The following is a 16183-nucleotide window of genomic DNA, read 5'->3' on the forward strand; positions in this document are numbered from 1 at the left end:
TAAGACTTTTGTTAAGCTAAGGTATATAGAGCATACAAGAGTATATGCAGTGAGATCATATGTCACCCCCAATGTCATTGAGTGGCAGGACAGGCAAAGGAAGACTGAACAGCTTTATTTTATCGATAGAATAATTAAATTGAACAGATACCTTTGGCAATTTATTTTAATAACGTGCAGTAATATATCATTAGTTGCATCCTCATCTATTTTCATCAACTTTATTTCTTTGCTTTTGGAACTTGAAATCTAAACACATCCAGTGTGGATGTTGATTGACTTGCTAACACCATAGCACACTGTTGCTCTACAGCTGTTGCAAAAACTACAGTTACCACTGTTCAATTGACTTGTGTTAAACACTGACATGTTCATGAAATGCTTTACCAACCGCCAAGAACACAAAAAGGTCAAACTGCATATGTGCTCGGGTGCAAGTAGATATGAGCAGAAATGCTGGGACAGGAGCAGTAGGACAGACAATAGAAAAACAGGCCGGCAGAAATATTAAGAAAATACTCTAAGATTTCACACAGATGTTCCAAATCTTGAGGGGTTTTGTTGGAATAACTAAGAAACTAGAAACTGTTTCTCGTGGCAGAATGGCCCAGAAGTTATTCACATATCCCTCCAAACATCTCTTATTCATGAATTTACCTAAGTGTTTTTCCAACATTGTGACTGATCCTGCATCCACCAGTTCCTGTGGAAGTTCGACACACACACACACAAAACTCTGTGTCAAGAAATTATCCCCCATATCTTTTTTAAACTCTTCTCCTCTCACCTTAAAAAATGCCCCTGCTCTTGAAATCCCACCCTAAGGAAAATACACCTTTTATTCACCTAAACTGTACCCCTCATAATTTTATAACCCCCTGTAAGGTCACTCTTCAACCTCCTATGCTCCAGTAAATAAAGTCCCAGCCTATCCAGTCTCTTGTTATAACTCAAACCCTCCATTCCCAGGAATATCTTGGTAAATATTTTCCAAACCCTCTCCAGCTTATTAATATCCTTCCTCTAACGGGGCAACCAGGATTGGACACAGTACTCCAGAAGAGGCCTCACCAACATCCTGTACCTTAATATGACGTACCAACTCCTCTACTCAAAAGTCTGAGCTATGAAGCAAAGCATGCTAAACAGCTTCTTAGCCGCCCTTTTTACCTGTGATATACACTTCAAAGAATTATGTACCTGATCCCCTAGATCTCTCTGTTCTATACCACTACCCAAGGCCCTCCTTTTAATTGCATACATCCTGCCCTCGTTTGTTTTACCAAAGTACAATGCTTTGCATTTATCTGTAAATTGGACACAACTACATTTATTTCATGTGAAGACTGATGGGGCCAACAAAATCCTAAATACTCTTATTAAAGATGGATAGGAACAAACATGGCGTGAACATACAGAGCAGTAAAATGTTTGTAAATGAAAATGGGAGGATACAGAAACTCACCCTTCCTTTAATACAATGGGTTGCTCAATGCTCTTATGGTCCTTCCTTCCAGATGAGGAGATTAAATCTAGGAACTTCATTCAAATAGAAATGTGGTAATAAAGTGACTTGCGTCTATTTAGATAAAGAATATTACTCACTTACTATGCCTCTACTTAAATCTTTGTGCCTCCAACAAACTGTAACAAAACCCACTCATCTGCCCCTCCACCGACCATAACCAAAACAGCTTTAAATACATTGTTGTTTCCTTCTGTTTAGTCACAAGCACAAACCATAAATCCTAAGCCCCAATCCCTAAAACAAGCCTGATACCCAAAGCCCCATCACAAACCTAAACCCAATCCATAAAATGTGAAGAAGGGAATGCTCATCGCCAGAAGACACTTACATTTCTTACAGCTTCAGTGTATTTCTGCTCATTAAAGTGCTCATAGAATGTGGCCATGTAGGATTCTTTGAAACTTGCCTACAGATTAAATAAAAGAAAACAGAAACATCTTTAAAAAAAAACAAAACAAAATGAAGTCAGAATTCTCTCCGTGCTTGCTTATCCTTCGTCCTGTACACTTGCAACAGCTTCATTCAGGCACTGAACAGACAGGAGAATGGACAAATCTCTTTTTACTTTCTAAATATATGCAACAAATCACAAATATCAAAGAAACTCAATTTACCAACAGAACTAAACAGTGTTTTCCAAATATTTCTGAGATTACTACACCAATGCTAGCAGCATTGAAACATTTGTTAAGACATCCCGAATTACCAGTTGGAGTTTTAAATTGAAATTGAATTGAATTATTTGTTGTCACTTGTATTTAAGAGAAAATACTGTGAAAAGCTTCAAATTGAAAAGGTGCTGGAAGCATGGGTTTGGTTCACTGCCCTGTCAAGGATCAGGGTGCTGGGGGTTGGTTAGCTCAGTTGGCTTGACGGCTGGTTTGTGACGCAGATTGACACCAACAGTGCGGATTCAATTCCCACATCAGATGGGGCTACTGTGAAAATCCCACCTTCTGAAACTCACCCTATCCCTAACCCTGCACCTGAGGCGTGGTGACCCTCAGGTTAAACTCACCATCACTCATCTGTCTCTAAGAAGTGAGTAGCTCTATGATCCTTTGGAACAATGGCAACTTTATTATTACTATTAGAGTAAAATATTGTTCATTCACTTATTAAAGTGCAGAGTAGGTAAGTCAGAGGACTTACAGACTTGGATTTGGATAAGCTACCCAAAGTCTGGATGGTCTTTGATACCAGGGTCAGTGTCCGCGCCGTTAATGGATCCTAGCAGAAAAGAAGAAATCAGTCAGAACTCGTGATGAGGATTTACAAAGGGCAGAAAACCACAGCAGCAAAAACTCAACTACATATGAATACAAATCCTGTATGGGTAAAGGAGATGACTTTGGTGGCCATTACTTTAATGTAGTTAGCTTCCCTCTGATAATGTATTGTTGACACAGTGATCAATCTCTATCTATGAGTCTATGGCAGAGACAGATAATGAGACAATGAGGAAAACCTCCTGTAGTGGACAGCATGAGATCCATATGTTCAAAGTTACTCGTTCCACCCAAGAACTCTTTTCAACAGCTTGAACAGAATCATTTTATATCAGTTAAATACAGGTAAACATGGCAGAGAAATATCTTACACCATGTTGCAATGAAATGTTTGACCAAATAATCGGTTTTAATTGTGTTGATTGAGGAAATCAACATTGGCCAGGACATAGAGAAAGACTTCAAAGTCATGCCTGTGGGATACTTTATGTGTACCCAAGAAAGAGGATGAGGTTTCTGTTTAAAGTTTTTATCAGAAAGCTGCATATCTGACAATGCACCTTTCTCTCAGGGAGCATGCATTCTGTGATCAAATCTTTGGAGTTTCATCTCAAACTCAGGACCATCTGGTACGGGGTTGAAAGTGTTATCAACTGAGCGTCAACTGCCACCTTGAGTTAACAGAGTATAGGATGCTTTGTCATAATGAGTGATCAAAATTAAATCATTCAGAAGAGCTGGAGAAATACTGAACAATGACCAAAGGTCACTTGGCAGTACAGAATTTGAGAAAGGAGGGACGTGCTGTAAAAGCTTTTCCTTTTGCACTCATCAGGACAGATTCAAGAATGCCAAATTTCAAGGTGAACAACTATTTACATTGTATGGGGAAAGGGTGCAGATTAGTTGGATGTTGCCCACGGAGACTACATCAAGGCATTACTGATCCCGCTCTTGTTTGATGGAAAAAAGGTGCAATGCTGAATGTGTTCTGCTCGCACGTAGAGGACAGGTCCCTATGTGTGAATATTTGTATATGTTGTACCTGTCTTGATGGATGCAAGATGAAAACCTTTACAGCCAATCTCCTGTTTTTTCAGCAATATTCAAATATAAAAAGACATGCAAAATACGGTAAGCTTCAGAAACTAATGAGACTGTGTAAAACCAGTACTGAAAGCCTCCTATATGCCACACGGACCAGTGCTGTGAATGAGGCCATTGTGTGATGCTAACATTTTCCTCTTTCTGTTTGTTTGCCCTTTTGTACCCTATTTCACAGAGAATGAGTCCTAACTATAGCATGTGTTCAGCTCCTGAACGTGTTTGTTCTACATGGTGACAAAGTCCACATTTTGTACTTACCGGATGGTGAGGGTAAAGTTGGAACAAATTAGGTGAAAGAATGGCTGGAGCAAAGAATCGCAGGAAAATAAAGCTGCTTACAGCTGTGTACCTCACATCAGCGTCACCTAGAAAAGTAATAAATCCAGGTGAAATTCTCATCTTCTTCAATAATTGTGCTTGGATTCATACAAGGGGATTCAAGAACAAGAAACCAACACAGCAGCTATTGTGTTTTATCTGCTAATTGTACACTGCAGCCTCACTGACTACAAACTTTCCCTTCTGGCAAATACACCAAATTCCCTCTCACAACATGCCAGTATCTCTGTGCTCCCTGAATTTCAGCCTTTTGGGCAAACCTAATTTTAGTTATTGACCATGAGAAGTTGTGCCTTCGGCTGCCTGGGCCCTAAGTTACAAAATTCCCTTCCTAAACCTTCCCACCTCTCTCTCTCACTTCCTTCAAGATGCTGCTTAAGAGCGATGTCTTTGACCAATCTTTTGGACCCATTGCCTTAATGTCATCTTCTGCAGTTTTTGGCTGTGGAGCCCCTGGGGATATTTCATAACATCAAAGGTGCTATATAAATGTGAGTGGTTGTTTTTATTCCTAGTTCACGGTTTCCTGGAATGCAGTTGTAGTTATGTAAAAATACCACACAAGGCACCAGCTAAACTCTTCCAATGTGATATTTTTGAGGGTGGAATATAGGCCAGGACACAGAGAGTTCCTTTCAACACATACAAAAAAACCTTTACATCTAATTCAATTACTGTGACAGTGAGGATGAAGAAGAATAAACAGACTTCTATGTATCTAGTTATATTGACTCTACAGCCAGACTGGCTATTCAGTCCAAACAATCCATACTGCTCTGTCTGCTCCACATGACCCTCCTCTGTCTCTATGTCATTTCAGTCTATCGGCATACCTGATGCATTTATATAACTTCTGCTTATATCCAGTCACCTCTATCCTGTGGTAGCAATTTCCACAGTCCCACCACTCTCTGATTAAACATCTTTTTTGACACATCCTTGTAAATCTTCTCTGCACCTCCTCCACTGGCTCATGATGCCATTTCTAACATGCAGACCAGAACTGTGCCCAATGCTCCAAATCTGGCCTAACTAAGGTACCTAGAGAGGTAGAGCCATGATTTGATACAAGTTCAATGTAAACTCAACAATCGGCTGAAGGTCTTTCTTAATTCAGTCATAGGGTGCTGGGATTGCTGGCAAAGCTAAACATTTATTGCCCATCCCTAATTGTTGTTTAGAATGTGTTGGTGAGCTGCATTCTTGAACTATCACAGTCTATGTGGTATGGGTACTCACACAGTGCTGTTAGGGAGGGAATTCGAGAATCTGATCCCACAACAGTGAAGGAAAGGGGGATATAATTCCAAACCAGGATATCACACTTCTTACAGGGTACCTTGTAAGTGACCGCATTCCCATGTATCTGCTGCCCTTGTCTTGCTTGGTGAAAGTGGTCGCGGGTTTAGAAGGTGCTGCTGAAGGAGCCAGGGTGAGTTGCTGAAACGCATTTTGTTAATGGTACACACTGCTATCACTGTGCATTGGTGTCAGAGGAAGTGATGGTTAAATTGGTGAATGGAGTGCCAATCAAATGGGCTGCTTTGGTGCCAAGCTTCTTGAGTGTAATTGGGGCCACACTCATCCAGATAAGTGGGGAGTATTCCGTCACACTCCTGACTTGTACCTTGTAGATGGTGGACAGACTTAGGGGACTTAGAAGGTGAGTTACTTGTCTCAAAATTCCCAGCCTCTGACCCTAATCTTCTGACATACAATCTATATGACTGGTCCATTTGAGTTTCATTGTTGCTAATCTCCAGAATGTTGACAATGGGGGATTCAGCAATGGTAATACCATTCTGAATAGTCAGAGTGTCTCTTGTGGGAGACGGTCATTGACTGGAATTAGCGTTTCATAAATATTACTTGCGGCTTATTGGACCAGATTGCATGTCATCCAGGTCTTGTTACATATAGCTTCAGTAACTGAGGAGTTGCGAATGGTGCTGAGCATAGGAGTAGACAGAATGTGTCTCATTACCTTGAAATCTCTTGGCAGCAGATTCTCTCAATGAGAAAAAGATGTCAGACATTACTGTGGGACAACTCATACCAGACTTCGTAATGACATTGAAAATTCTTTCAACATATTGCCTGAGGTTGTCCTGTAATGAAATCAGCGATGGCAATCAGACACTGAACTTCATGAAATAGAAATCACAGACTGTTGATTGCAAACCACGATTCTTACCATGTTAGATTCTAGGTTTTCACCATCCTTCAGCTTAACTGGGTCAATCTCACAGGGTTTGTGCACTTCACATATCTAATGAAATAAATGTCAAAAGTGGTTTACGATTCATCTGTACTTATAGTCTTCAGTCAACCGAAATAATTCACATATGTTTACATAGACCTTACACAATGTTTCATCTTGATACTCTCCCTTTGCTCATAAACCATTCACAAATTCTCTGTAAACCAAGATTTTGCAAAATTGGAAATCATTATGAAAACGATGTATCATAAAACGCACTTTTCCTTTGGCTTTCCATTGGATTCACTACAAACCTCTTCGTGTTGGCTCTGCACAGATCTTAATAAAAAATAGCCTAAGTGTTCATCTGTGACGAAATTCAGATCCACCCAATAATGACGAAGCTGAATTGTGTGTGCACATGTGACAGAGAGTGAGAATGAATGCATAAATCTGAATGTGCTGGAGTGAGTGTGCAAGAATGTGCAAGGGTGTGAGTGCAGTGAAGTGAAAGCCCAGGTTAGTGCATGACTGTCTCTTCAATCAGCAGGTACTGAAGATCATTTTTATTAAGAAGCATTCTGAAATGTTTTGCTAGTGCTTTATGGATGGAACTCCTTGATTCTTATTGATTTAGGAGCAGATATTGTCATTCAATGGCATTTTACAGTTGGTTTATAAAATCCAAAAATCTAAATTATTGAATATATTACACCAGAAAAATGTAGGAGACTTCCAGGAAACAGTACAGGTGTGAGGGTTGTGAGTGTGCGTGAGATATGGAATGTGGGTATGTAATCGTGTGTACACCAGACTGTCAGCATGTGTGTGAATGTGAAAAAGTGTATGTGTAACAATTAGTGTCAGAATATGTTTGTGTGTGCATGTCTGTGTGTGTGAGAGGATGTGAGTCAGTGTTTGTGAGTATGTGTGAAAGTGAGAGACAGTGCGCATGAACATGAGTCAGAGTGTGTCTGTGTGTGTGTATGTGAGAGTCAGTGTTTGTGAGACTGTATGCGAGTGTGCGTGCATTCTTGAGTCTTTGAGGGTGTTAAGTATGTGTGTTTGAGTGCTGTGAGTGTGATCTGTTTTTTTCGAACTGAATAACATAAACCCTGACCCTGAAAAACACTGCTCACCTCGTCGACAATGGGCTTCAGTGTGACCTGCAGATAATGCCTCCCAGCCAGCTTCATTGTTTCATCAATGCACTTGGAGGTTAGGGAGTTCCCCCGGAATATGGTGTTTGGATCCCTGAAAAGGAACAAATCTGTATAGCTGGAGAGCCAGACCACAGTGACTAAAGCTTTGCAAAGGGAGACAATGTTTGTCAATCCGCAAGCGTCTGATTGGCTGACCAGGAACCTACCAATAGATTTTCCATATCTCTCATTTTCCTTGCAGTTTCTTATTGAACTAACACTGGCTTCACTTTCAATAGTGACATGTTCGGCCTAGGATGCCTCTTTGTTTGTTAACCTCATCATGCTAGGTTTAATATGTCAGAAGTCACACAACCCTTGGTTGCAGTCCAACAGGTTTATGTGAAATCACAACTTGAAGCAGCAGTGCTCCGAAAGCTTGTGATTTCAGGTAAACCTGTTGGACTGTAACTGGGTATCATGTGACTTCTGACTTTGTCCACCCTGGTCTAATATCAGCACTTCCCTATCATGGGTTTGCTAACAGAACAGCCCTGAATGAGGTTAAAATTGTATCAGTGATAATGGGATGATGACCCTCTGATGAAGGGTCTCGGCCCGAAGCGTCGGCTTTTGTGCTCCTGAGATGCTGCTTGGCCTGCTGTGTTCATCCAGCTCCACACTTTGGTATCGTAGCCCTGAATGAGGGAAGTGTTTAGGTACAGCGACCCAGTGTTGGGCCAAGTGTGATTCATCTGACATCAGTGCTTCCCTGCTCAAGTCATAGAATATTTCAGCATGGAAACGGTCCCTGTGGTCCATCACGTTCATGTCAGTCACATTATTACTCTCAATCCATTTCCCAGCACTTGCCCATAGCCTTATCTATTACAGCATTTCGTCTCAATACTTCTTAAATGTTGTGACGGTTCCCTTTGAGGTTGTAAATTCACCCTCTGGGTGAAAGCAAAGTTCTCCTTAAATTGCTTCTAAGCCTCCTGTCCTTTGCCTTAAACCGATGCTCCCGGTTATTGGCTCCCCTTATTAACCAAGGGGAGAAGTTTCTCACGATCTACACTCCTCATAATTATGTACAACTCAATCAGGGTCCCTCCCTCAGCCTTTTCTGCTCAAAGGAAAACAACCCCAGCCTATCAGGTCTCTATATAGCCATATCACTCCAGACCATGGCAACACCCTGATGAGTGTCCTCTGCACCTCTCCAGTGCAATGACATCCTGCCTTTCATTTGGCGACCAAGACTGTGTGCAGTGTTCCAGCCGTGGACTGACCAAAGTCCTGTTCAGTTCCATCTCTGTGCTCTGGTATTCTTTGTCTCAGCTAATAAGGGCAAGTATCCGCTATGCCTTCTAAGTACCCTATCCACTCGTCCTGTTACCCTTATGGATCTATGTACACAACTACCAAGGGTTTTACCGTTCATCATACAAACTAAAGATTTATGTTTATGCAGCATCTTTATAATTTCCCAAGGCACTCAGCTACAGGCTGAAAGATCCTGAAACATTTTGTTGCCGCTGACCAGGGAGGGTGAACAGAGGGGAACAGATTCCCACCTCCTCACCTGTCAGAGCAAAACAAGGTTGACAACCTTAAAATGAACGTTTTGCTGGAACACGAGCCAGTGTAGGTGACAGAGTGTGAAGAGGGAAGGAAGGAGAAAGAGCAGTTTGCGTAATTCTATAAACAGTACTCAAAATCAGTGACGCTTTTTTCTAATGTTTACTCACAAGGTTCTGTTTATTTCAGCATTTGCTATTGCACTGATGAAGGGGACAATCTTGCCATAATGCAAGAAGAGTCTGACCAGGGGAACAGCAGCTTCCTGTTTCTCTCGACACACTTCTCCTAACATGTGAGCAGCCGACGCAGAGACTGGCTGTGGGGAGCAAATGGGGACAGCATCAGTATCGAACATGCACAGGAAAATAGTCACTCAGCTTTACTGTCATCACTGGAGGAGGAATAGGAAATGTCAAGCGTATCTTACCTTAGGTAAAGGAAAGGGAGGACATCACCGTTACTGAGAGGGAGGTCATTTGACCCATCACACCCGTGCTATCTCTGCAGCAGGAGCTGTTGTCTCCAACGTCGATCCGTGCACCTTACCCCTCCAAGCCTTTTCATGTCCAAATACCCATCCAACTCCCTAATCAATTGTGCAATTTTGCTTTGACAGTGCTGTATATACTGTTTCCAGGTGATACAGTAACAATATACTATCAGAAGAGGGCAGCAATGTGCTGTGCAAATGCCCAGCAATTGCATACAACATAGTCATCTCAAAAAAAGAATTTGGCATTCCCAAAGAGCTTCAGCCAATAACAGAAATGGTTCATTTTTCATTGTGCAGTTGATTCTACTCTGAATTCATGACTGTAAATTGTACAGAAATTGCAAAGATTTTGCAACGTTCTGGCCTGAAAATTCAGTGAAATCCGTACAGACTGCTGTCCTGGACCATTTTGCAAATCCCCTTTCGCAATCCTGTTTAAAACAGCACCACAGTAACTTGTCCCTAACATTCTCCCCCTCTGAAGCTAGTCATCCTCCAGTTTCTGGGCTGGAGACAGGACAGAAATAATGGCAAGGCTTTGTATCAGAGGGCTGGGGATGGGGAAGGGTTGGGGGAGAGTGATTTCATCGGGAGGAGTGTGCAAGGGTGAGATCGTTTAGTGGGGGGTGGTCTGAGCCAATTCCCAACTTCTGGCTGACCTGCTCTCCCCTAAAAGTCCCTGACTACAGAGCACCTCTCCTCTTTCCAACATCCTCTCCTTCCTGTGATTCTGCTGCTAACATTTACACCTTCCCAAGACCCATCTTTTGTTCTTAGCCTCCCCATCACCATCCGTTCTGTCATCTGATCTCTCGTACTTTATACCGTGTCAAAGACCATCCATTTCAGCTCCAGATTACCCCCACCCACATCCCAACACACACACGCACGCACATACACACACACACACACACACAGACTTCCCCTGATCTGTAATGTCCCGAAACCTGTCAAAGTCTCAGATTTCTTGTATTTCTGATGAAAGGACAGAAATCTGATTTATTGATGTGGTTTCTCCCTATAACAGTACCGCCGGACCTGTGGCGTTCTTCCAGCACTTTTTGCTTTATTCATAAAAATAAACTTCCATTCTTGTTTCCTATTCGATTATAACAATTGAAGGAAAATCTACTGACGCACCGGCTGGACTTTCAGCTCAGTCTGGGGGTGCTGATGGGGAGATCTACACTGGGAACACAGTCTTTAAACATTCACCCCACCAATTGTTACCGAGACTGACTCTCTGGTGTTAGGGTCAGGACTGAATCTTGGAGGCAAATCGGAGGATGTTTGTCCTCTCTTGTGTCTGTATCCTCATTCTGCAAGTTTGGTTTATTCCGACGAGCTCTACCCGTGTCTCCCCTGGTCACTGGCCCTTAATTTTGGATTAGGGTTAGGGTTAGAGTTAAGATTAGAATCAAATTTAAGGTTGCCATTAGGTTAGATCTAGACTAAGAGTTGAGGTCAGAATACAGAATACACAATCCTACCTCAACATCTGCTGATTTTAATAAAAGGTCTCTCAGTGGATCGTAATATTGGGAGGGAAAAACGTGGTCCTCAGTGTAAACAACATTCAGCCGTAAGGAACCCAAATCAACAGGTTTATTTGGCTTGCCATTGTCTCTGGGCTGAAGGAAGTACCTGTAACACACAACAGTAAAGAAGGAAATTGTTAACTTTTCTTAGTACAGATATCTCAATATAGATATAAATGACCACTATTTACGCATATTATTCTTTTTGTAATGCAAAATAGTGCTGGATTGTGGTGACGAAGTACTTTTCTTTTTAGATATATGTTACAATAAATAACTCGAAAAAAATACACACTAAACATTTGCTTATACCCTCAAGGGAGTCGGCCACTTCCCCTTCCCATCAAAGGCCAAGCTGGGTAACCTGCCTCTGAACTCTATCCACCAGAGGCAGTACTGACACCAGACAGGAAGCAGCCCCTGAAGTGTCTCAGACTGCTCCATGGAACACTGCAGCCAGATCAGGGATGGGCAGAAGGGCAGCGCACAGCCCATCGGATGAATTTTGCAGACCCCCACAACCAGCTCTGGTCTGCATAACCACCATTGGGGTTGATACGATTCGCCCCAGAGAAAGGGAACAAAACATTGGATTCAGGGGAGAGAGGAAACAAGAAGAGACAAAATGGAAAAATGAAAGAATCGAAGTAAAAGTCTACTGGCTGTAAGAAAGAGACTCCACATTTAAAACTGTTCCCTTTCTGGGTCAGAGATTGAGTGGCATTGCAAAAATACACGGTCAGTTAAAATGGCCTTCACCTGAAAAGGCCATAATCCCAAACAAATCATTAAAAAGTAATTGGTTCATAAAGAGCTCTTTCTGCAGTAAATTACCAGCACTGGTTTTCTGTGTTGAGTTTAACAAGTAACGAATGTGCAAATATAGGAAGTTTTAAAAATAATGGGGGATTTGGGGCTGAGATGTCATTGGTGTGAAATAAGCAGCAAAGTGGCATAAACTGACCAACAGGTTCTGGAGATGCAAAAAATCCTGGCACCTGTCTTCATCCCCTGGTTACTTCATAATTTACACTTAAATAAGGGCCAGTATTAACATATTATTCACAGGTCTGTTATCATTACTCATGATGACCTAGTCCATTGACATCCTTCTTCCTACTTAAAAATGTTTCCAAGAGTAAACTAACTAAGGCGGCCACAGTACAGATGCTCAATTTAATTATTCCTCCTTGCACCACTACACACTTGTCCTGTGCACTCTCATGCAGAGGTTCCTGGACTGCAGTTCCACAGCAGGCATTCAATCTGTTCACCCTCTCTCTAATGCAGATATATCAGGCTCATTCATAGCATCTTTATGTTCCTTGCAGCTGGGATTATCTAATGGAGCACAACAGAGGATTTGATCTGAGACACTTGGGGAGATGGTAATGTAGCAGTGATGTCACTGGATCAACACTTTGGGAGCTTAAGTTCAACTCCCAACACAGCAAGTGGTGAAATTTAAATTTATTGATAAAGTCTGGAGTTGGAAGCTAGTTTCCTGGTGTCCTTGGACAATTACCAATATTGTAATCCCTTTTCCCTTGCCATCTTTCCCTGGTCTACACACGTGAATTTTAAGGAACTTTTTGTTTATTTACTTGTAGGACATGGGAGTCACTGGCTGGTCAGCATTTATTGCCCGTTCCTGGTTGCTTTTGGTGGTGAGCTGCCTTCTTGAACCATTGCAGTCCATGTGCTGTAGGTTGACCCACAATATCCTCAGCGAGGGAATTCCAGGATTTTGACCCAACATCACCAAAGGAACAGCAATATATTTGCAAGTCAGGATGGTGAGTGGCATGGAGGGGAACTTGGAAGCTGGTGGTGTTTCCATGTATATGCTGCCCTTGTCCATCTAGATGCAAGTGGTTGTGGGTCTGGAAGGTGCTGTCTAAGGATCTGTGGCAAATTTCTACAGTGCATCTTGTCGATGGTACACACTGCTGGATTTCTACCACTTAAGTGTGTGAAGAAGTGCTAACAAATTCCTTCCCAATGTCAACATGTTGCATTTACATCTGTGCAATGTGGAGTTTTTTATTAACAGGCTCTTTGTGAAGCTTTATTTACTACACCTCAATGGCTTCACTTGTAATGTAAGCTACATTTTTTACTGCTGTATTGCATGTGTGAAAAGAGAGGAAATGCAAAGCCTGTTGAATCTGCGGTGGGAGCCACATGGAAGTGGCAGCAGTGTGCAATAAATTTTCTTGCTGCCTTTCTTCCTTTAAATTTATAAGGTGTACATCAAATGGCACATCAGGTGAGTCCATCTCTCCACTGTCGTCCATCAGCATGTTGTGGAATTACACCCTAATCCTCGTATTTCAGACGACAAGGTATTACAGTTTTTCACGACAGAAACAGGTGACCTGGAGCCTCGCTGATTCCAAATTCACGATAAAAGTAATGGTGAAGTTAATGGGAGTCAACATTAATCATGTACAAATCTAAAGAAACTTCAGCTCAGCTTCAAAGCATGGTTAAACTTAAAAATCCAAAAGTTACTGATAAGCTGTCCCACTTGACCACAAACTAGTGAAAGTAACTGCAAGCTGCACAACTGCCTTAAATAGTGTCAGCATCTATATTTGCCCTCTAAATACAGACTGAACTCATCACAGAAGAGATAATGGGAACTGCAGATGCTGGAGAATCCGAGATAACAAAGTGTGGAGCTGGATGAACACAGCAGGCCAAGCAGCATCTTAGGAGCACAAAAGCTGATGTTTCGGGCCTAGACCCATCATCAGGAAAGGGGGAGGGGGAGAGGGTTCTGGAATAAATAGGGAGAGAGGGGGAGGTCTTTGATGCTGAAAATTAACTTGTGTATTGTCTCATTCCTTCACCTTTCAATTTGTGGTGGAAAATTCAAAAGCAACATTCCTTTCCCACCCTCCTTCTTTCTCTCTCTTTATGTCACTCTATCTTGGTTTAGGATAAAATCAGCATTCTAATCTACACTTCCTGCTGTGACTGCATCATTCATTAACAATTCTTCAAGCTGCTTAAACACGTTCACAGTCATTTAGTCTTGGACATGCAAGTCCCAGACGACTAATAGAGATTGTTGTGCTCTTGGCATTTCCCACTCGCAGCATGTTACTGTGCAAAAGTAGGGGAGACAGTAGCTTTGTGGTCATGTCACTAGATCGGTAAATCGGCGTGCCTAATGCTCTGGGAACATAGGTTTGGATACCGTCAGGGCAGATGATTTGAATTCACCTATTTGGAACATTGAGTCCCGAGACATACAGATTTTTAATTACTAATGGATCAAAGAGATATGGAGAACGGGGTGGAAAGTGGAGTTGAGGTTAAGATGAGATCAGTCATGATTGCATCAGTGCAGACCTGAGGGGCTGAATTATCTTCTTCTGCGGCAAGGTCTTTATGTTCAAAAGGCAACTCCAACAGAGGTTTCATCGACTACAATAAATTCTGGCTTAATGTGTACTGTAGAATATGGATAATCTGATAGATCATAGCCACAAATAAATCCACAACTTTTGCATAAAGGGTAATTGTTTTATGGCAGTCAGCAGCATATAATGTAAGTAATTTCCTAAACGATGAATTGCTTCATCAATAACACTACTTCTATTTAAGCAGTTAAGTTTCACAAAGGTGAAGTGGAATAAAATGATCCCTTAGAGCAGCAGGAGATGGTTAAACTTTGCAAGTGCGATGCCTTGATGTGTTACTAACATTCTGGTGATGTGATGCTTTGACAATTGGCTCAAAACTGATTCCGTACATCTGACGTTCCCTTGCATGTTGGCTTACCAACCAGACATGGCTCAAGTCACCAAACTAGCTGAAGACTCAGAAACCAGCTTTATCTTCACCGCTTGCAGTTGGTGGCCAGTAGCATCGAGGCAAACAAGTCAACATTTGAAGAAAACTTCAAGGTGCTAACTGTCGCTCAGTCTATACCTTTAAAAAAAAGGAATGTTAAACTTAGTGAACTCTAGATTACCATGCTTGGTGAGAAGAAGACTGTTTTAAAATCTTCAAAGGTAGACGTAGCTCTCCAAGAAATTCATCACCAAACTTCAAGTTACTGGCATTCCAAAGGTCAATCCTAGAAAAAACATTCATTCGCTCAATAGGAGTAAAATATGTCACATACTATCAAAGAACTGTAAGCACCATTGCTTATTATAGGATGTTACCAGACTAATATACCAATAAATAAAAATCTCATATTTAATACAACAGTATAGCTATACAATGATAACCTGATGAGGGTAATATTTGGAAATAAAAATCTGATCTTGGTGAAAGTGATGATGAAGCTGCCAGACTGTTTTTAAAAGCAATAGATTTACTAAACATGAATTCCTGACTTCATGGCTGGGTTGGTTTGATTGATAACAGATTGATTGATAAACAGTGATTAGTCCACAACTCCATTATTATGACAACCAGGATGGCAGACAATGGTCTGAACCTTTATTTTTGAAACTTCCACCAATGCCGGCATTCCGATGCAAGGCCTATTCTCCACACAGGCCACTCAGCTTAATCCCTCTCTCTGCATCATTCTCAAATTGTTTGATATCCCACCACATCTAATCTCACACTGCCCCCTCGATTTAATATCCCATCCAGTCTAATCCCTTTGATTCTCTCACTTCTCTTACTCTACTCAATCTACAACACCCGAACTGCACTCTGAGGCTCATTTCATGTACCGTGAAATATCGCCTCTGGTCTGATACCAGCCCACCTCACTCTCCACAGCCTTTAATATCCCATTCAGTTGTGTTTAATATCCCATTCAGTGTGGTACTTTCCCAAATGACCACTCCTGGCACTCTGTGGTATTTTGCCACCCCGTACTAGTATGTGGTGTTAATTAAGGGTGAGGATTCATGGTAAGCTCATTTGGCTGGACAGTTGATTTGTGACGCAGGGAGATGCCAACATTGAAGGTTCAGTTCCTGGGGTCCGGCTGGGGTCACTGTAAGGCCCTGACTTCTGTAGCTGCCACATGGTGACCCTCAGGTTAAAC

General features: G+C 41.8%; 1 protein-coding gene across 2 annotated transcripts in view; it reads right to left on the bottom strand.

The window, feature by feature from the left end:
• Nucleotides 1-16183, bottom strand: part of rasa3 (RAS p21 protein activator 3) — a 179622-nt gene that overhangs the window by 12253 nt on the left and 151186 nt on the right. For both annotated transcript variants that reach the window (XM_048532325.2, XM_048532326.2), the window contains exons 9-18: nucleotides 15146-15250; nucleotides 11113-11266; nucleotides 9297-9445; nucleotides 7543-7657; nucleotides 6398-6472; nucleotides 6188-6311; nucleotides 4123-4229; nucleotides 2681-2758; nucleotides 1857-1934; nucleotides 1466-1539 (exon numbers count right to left, since the gene is read on the bottom strand). In XM_048532325.2, coding sequence (XP_048388282.1) covers nucleotides 1466-1539; nucleotides 1857-1934; nucleotides 2681-2758; nucleotides 4123-4229; nucleotides 6188-6311; nucleotides 6398-6472; nucleotides 7543-7657; nucleotides 9297-9445; nucleotides 11113-11266; nucleotides 15146-15250 — 1059 coding nt within the window. The remainder of the gene's footprint in view (nucleotides 1-1465; nucleotides 1540-1856; nucleotides 1935-2680; nucleotides 2759-4122; nucleotides 4230-6187; nucleotides 6312-6397; nucleotides 6473-7542; nucleotides 7658-9296; nucleotides 9446-11112; nucleotides 11267-15145; nucleotides 15251-16183) is intronic.

The sequence above is a fragment of the Stegostoma tigrinum genome, chromosome 6 (genome assembly GCF_030684315.1).
Source record: "Stegostoma tigrinum isolate sSteTig4 chromosome 6, sSteTig4.hap1, whole genome shotgun sequence".
Lineage (NCBI taxonomy): Eukaryota > Metazoa > Chordata > Chondrichthyes > Orectolobiformes > Stegostomatidae > Stegostoma > Stegostoma tigrinum.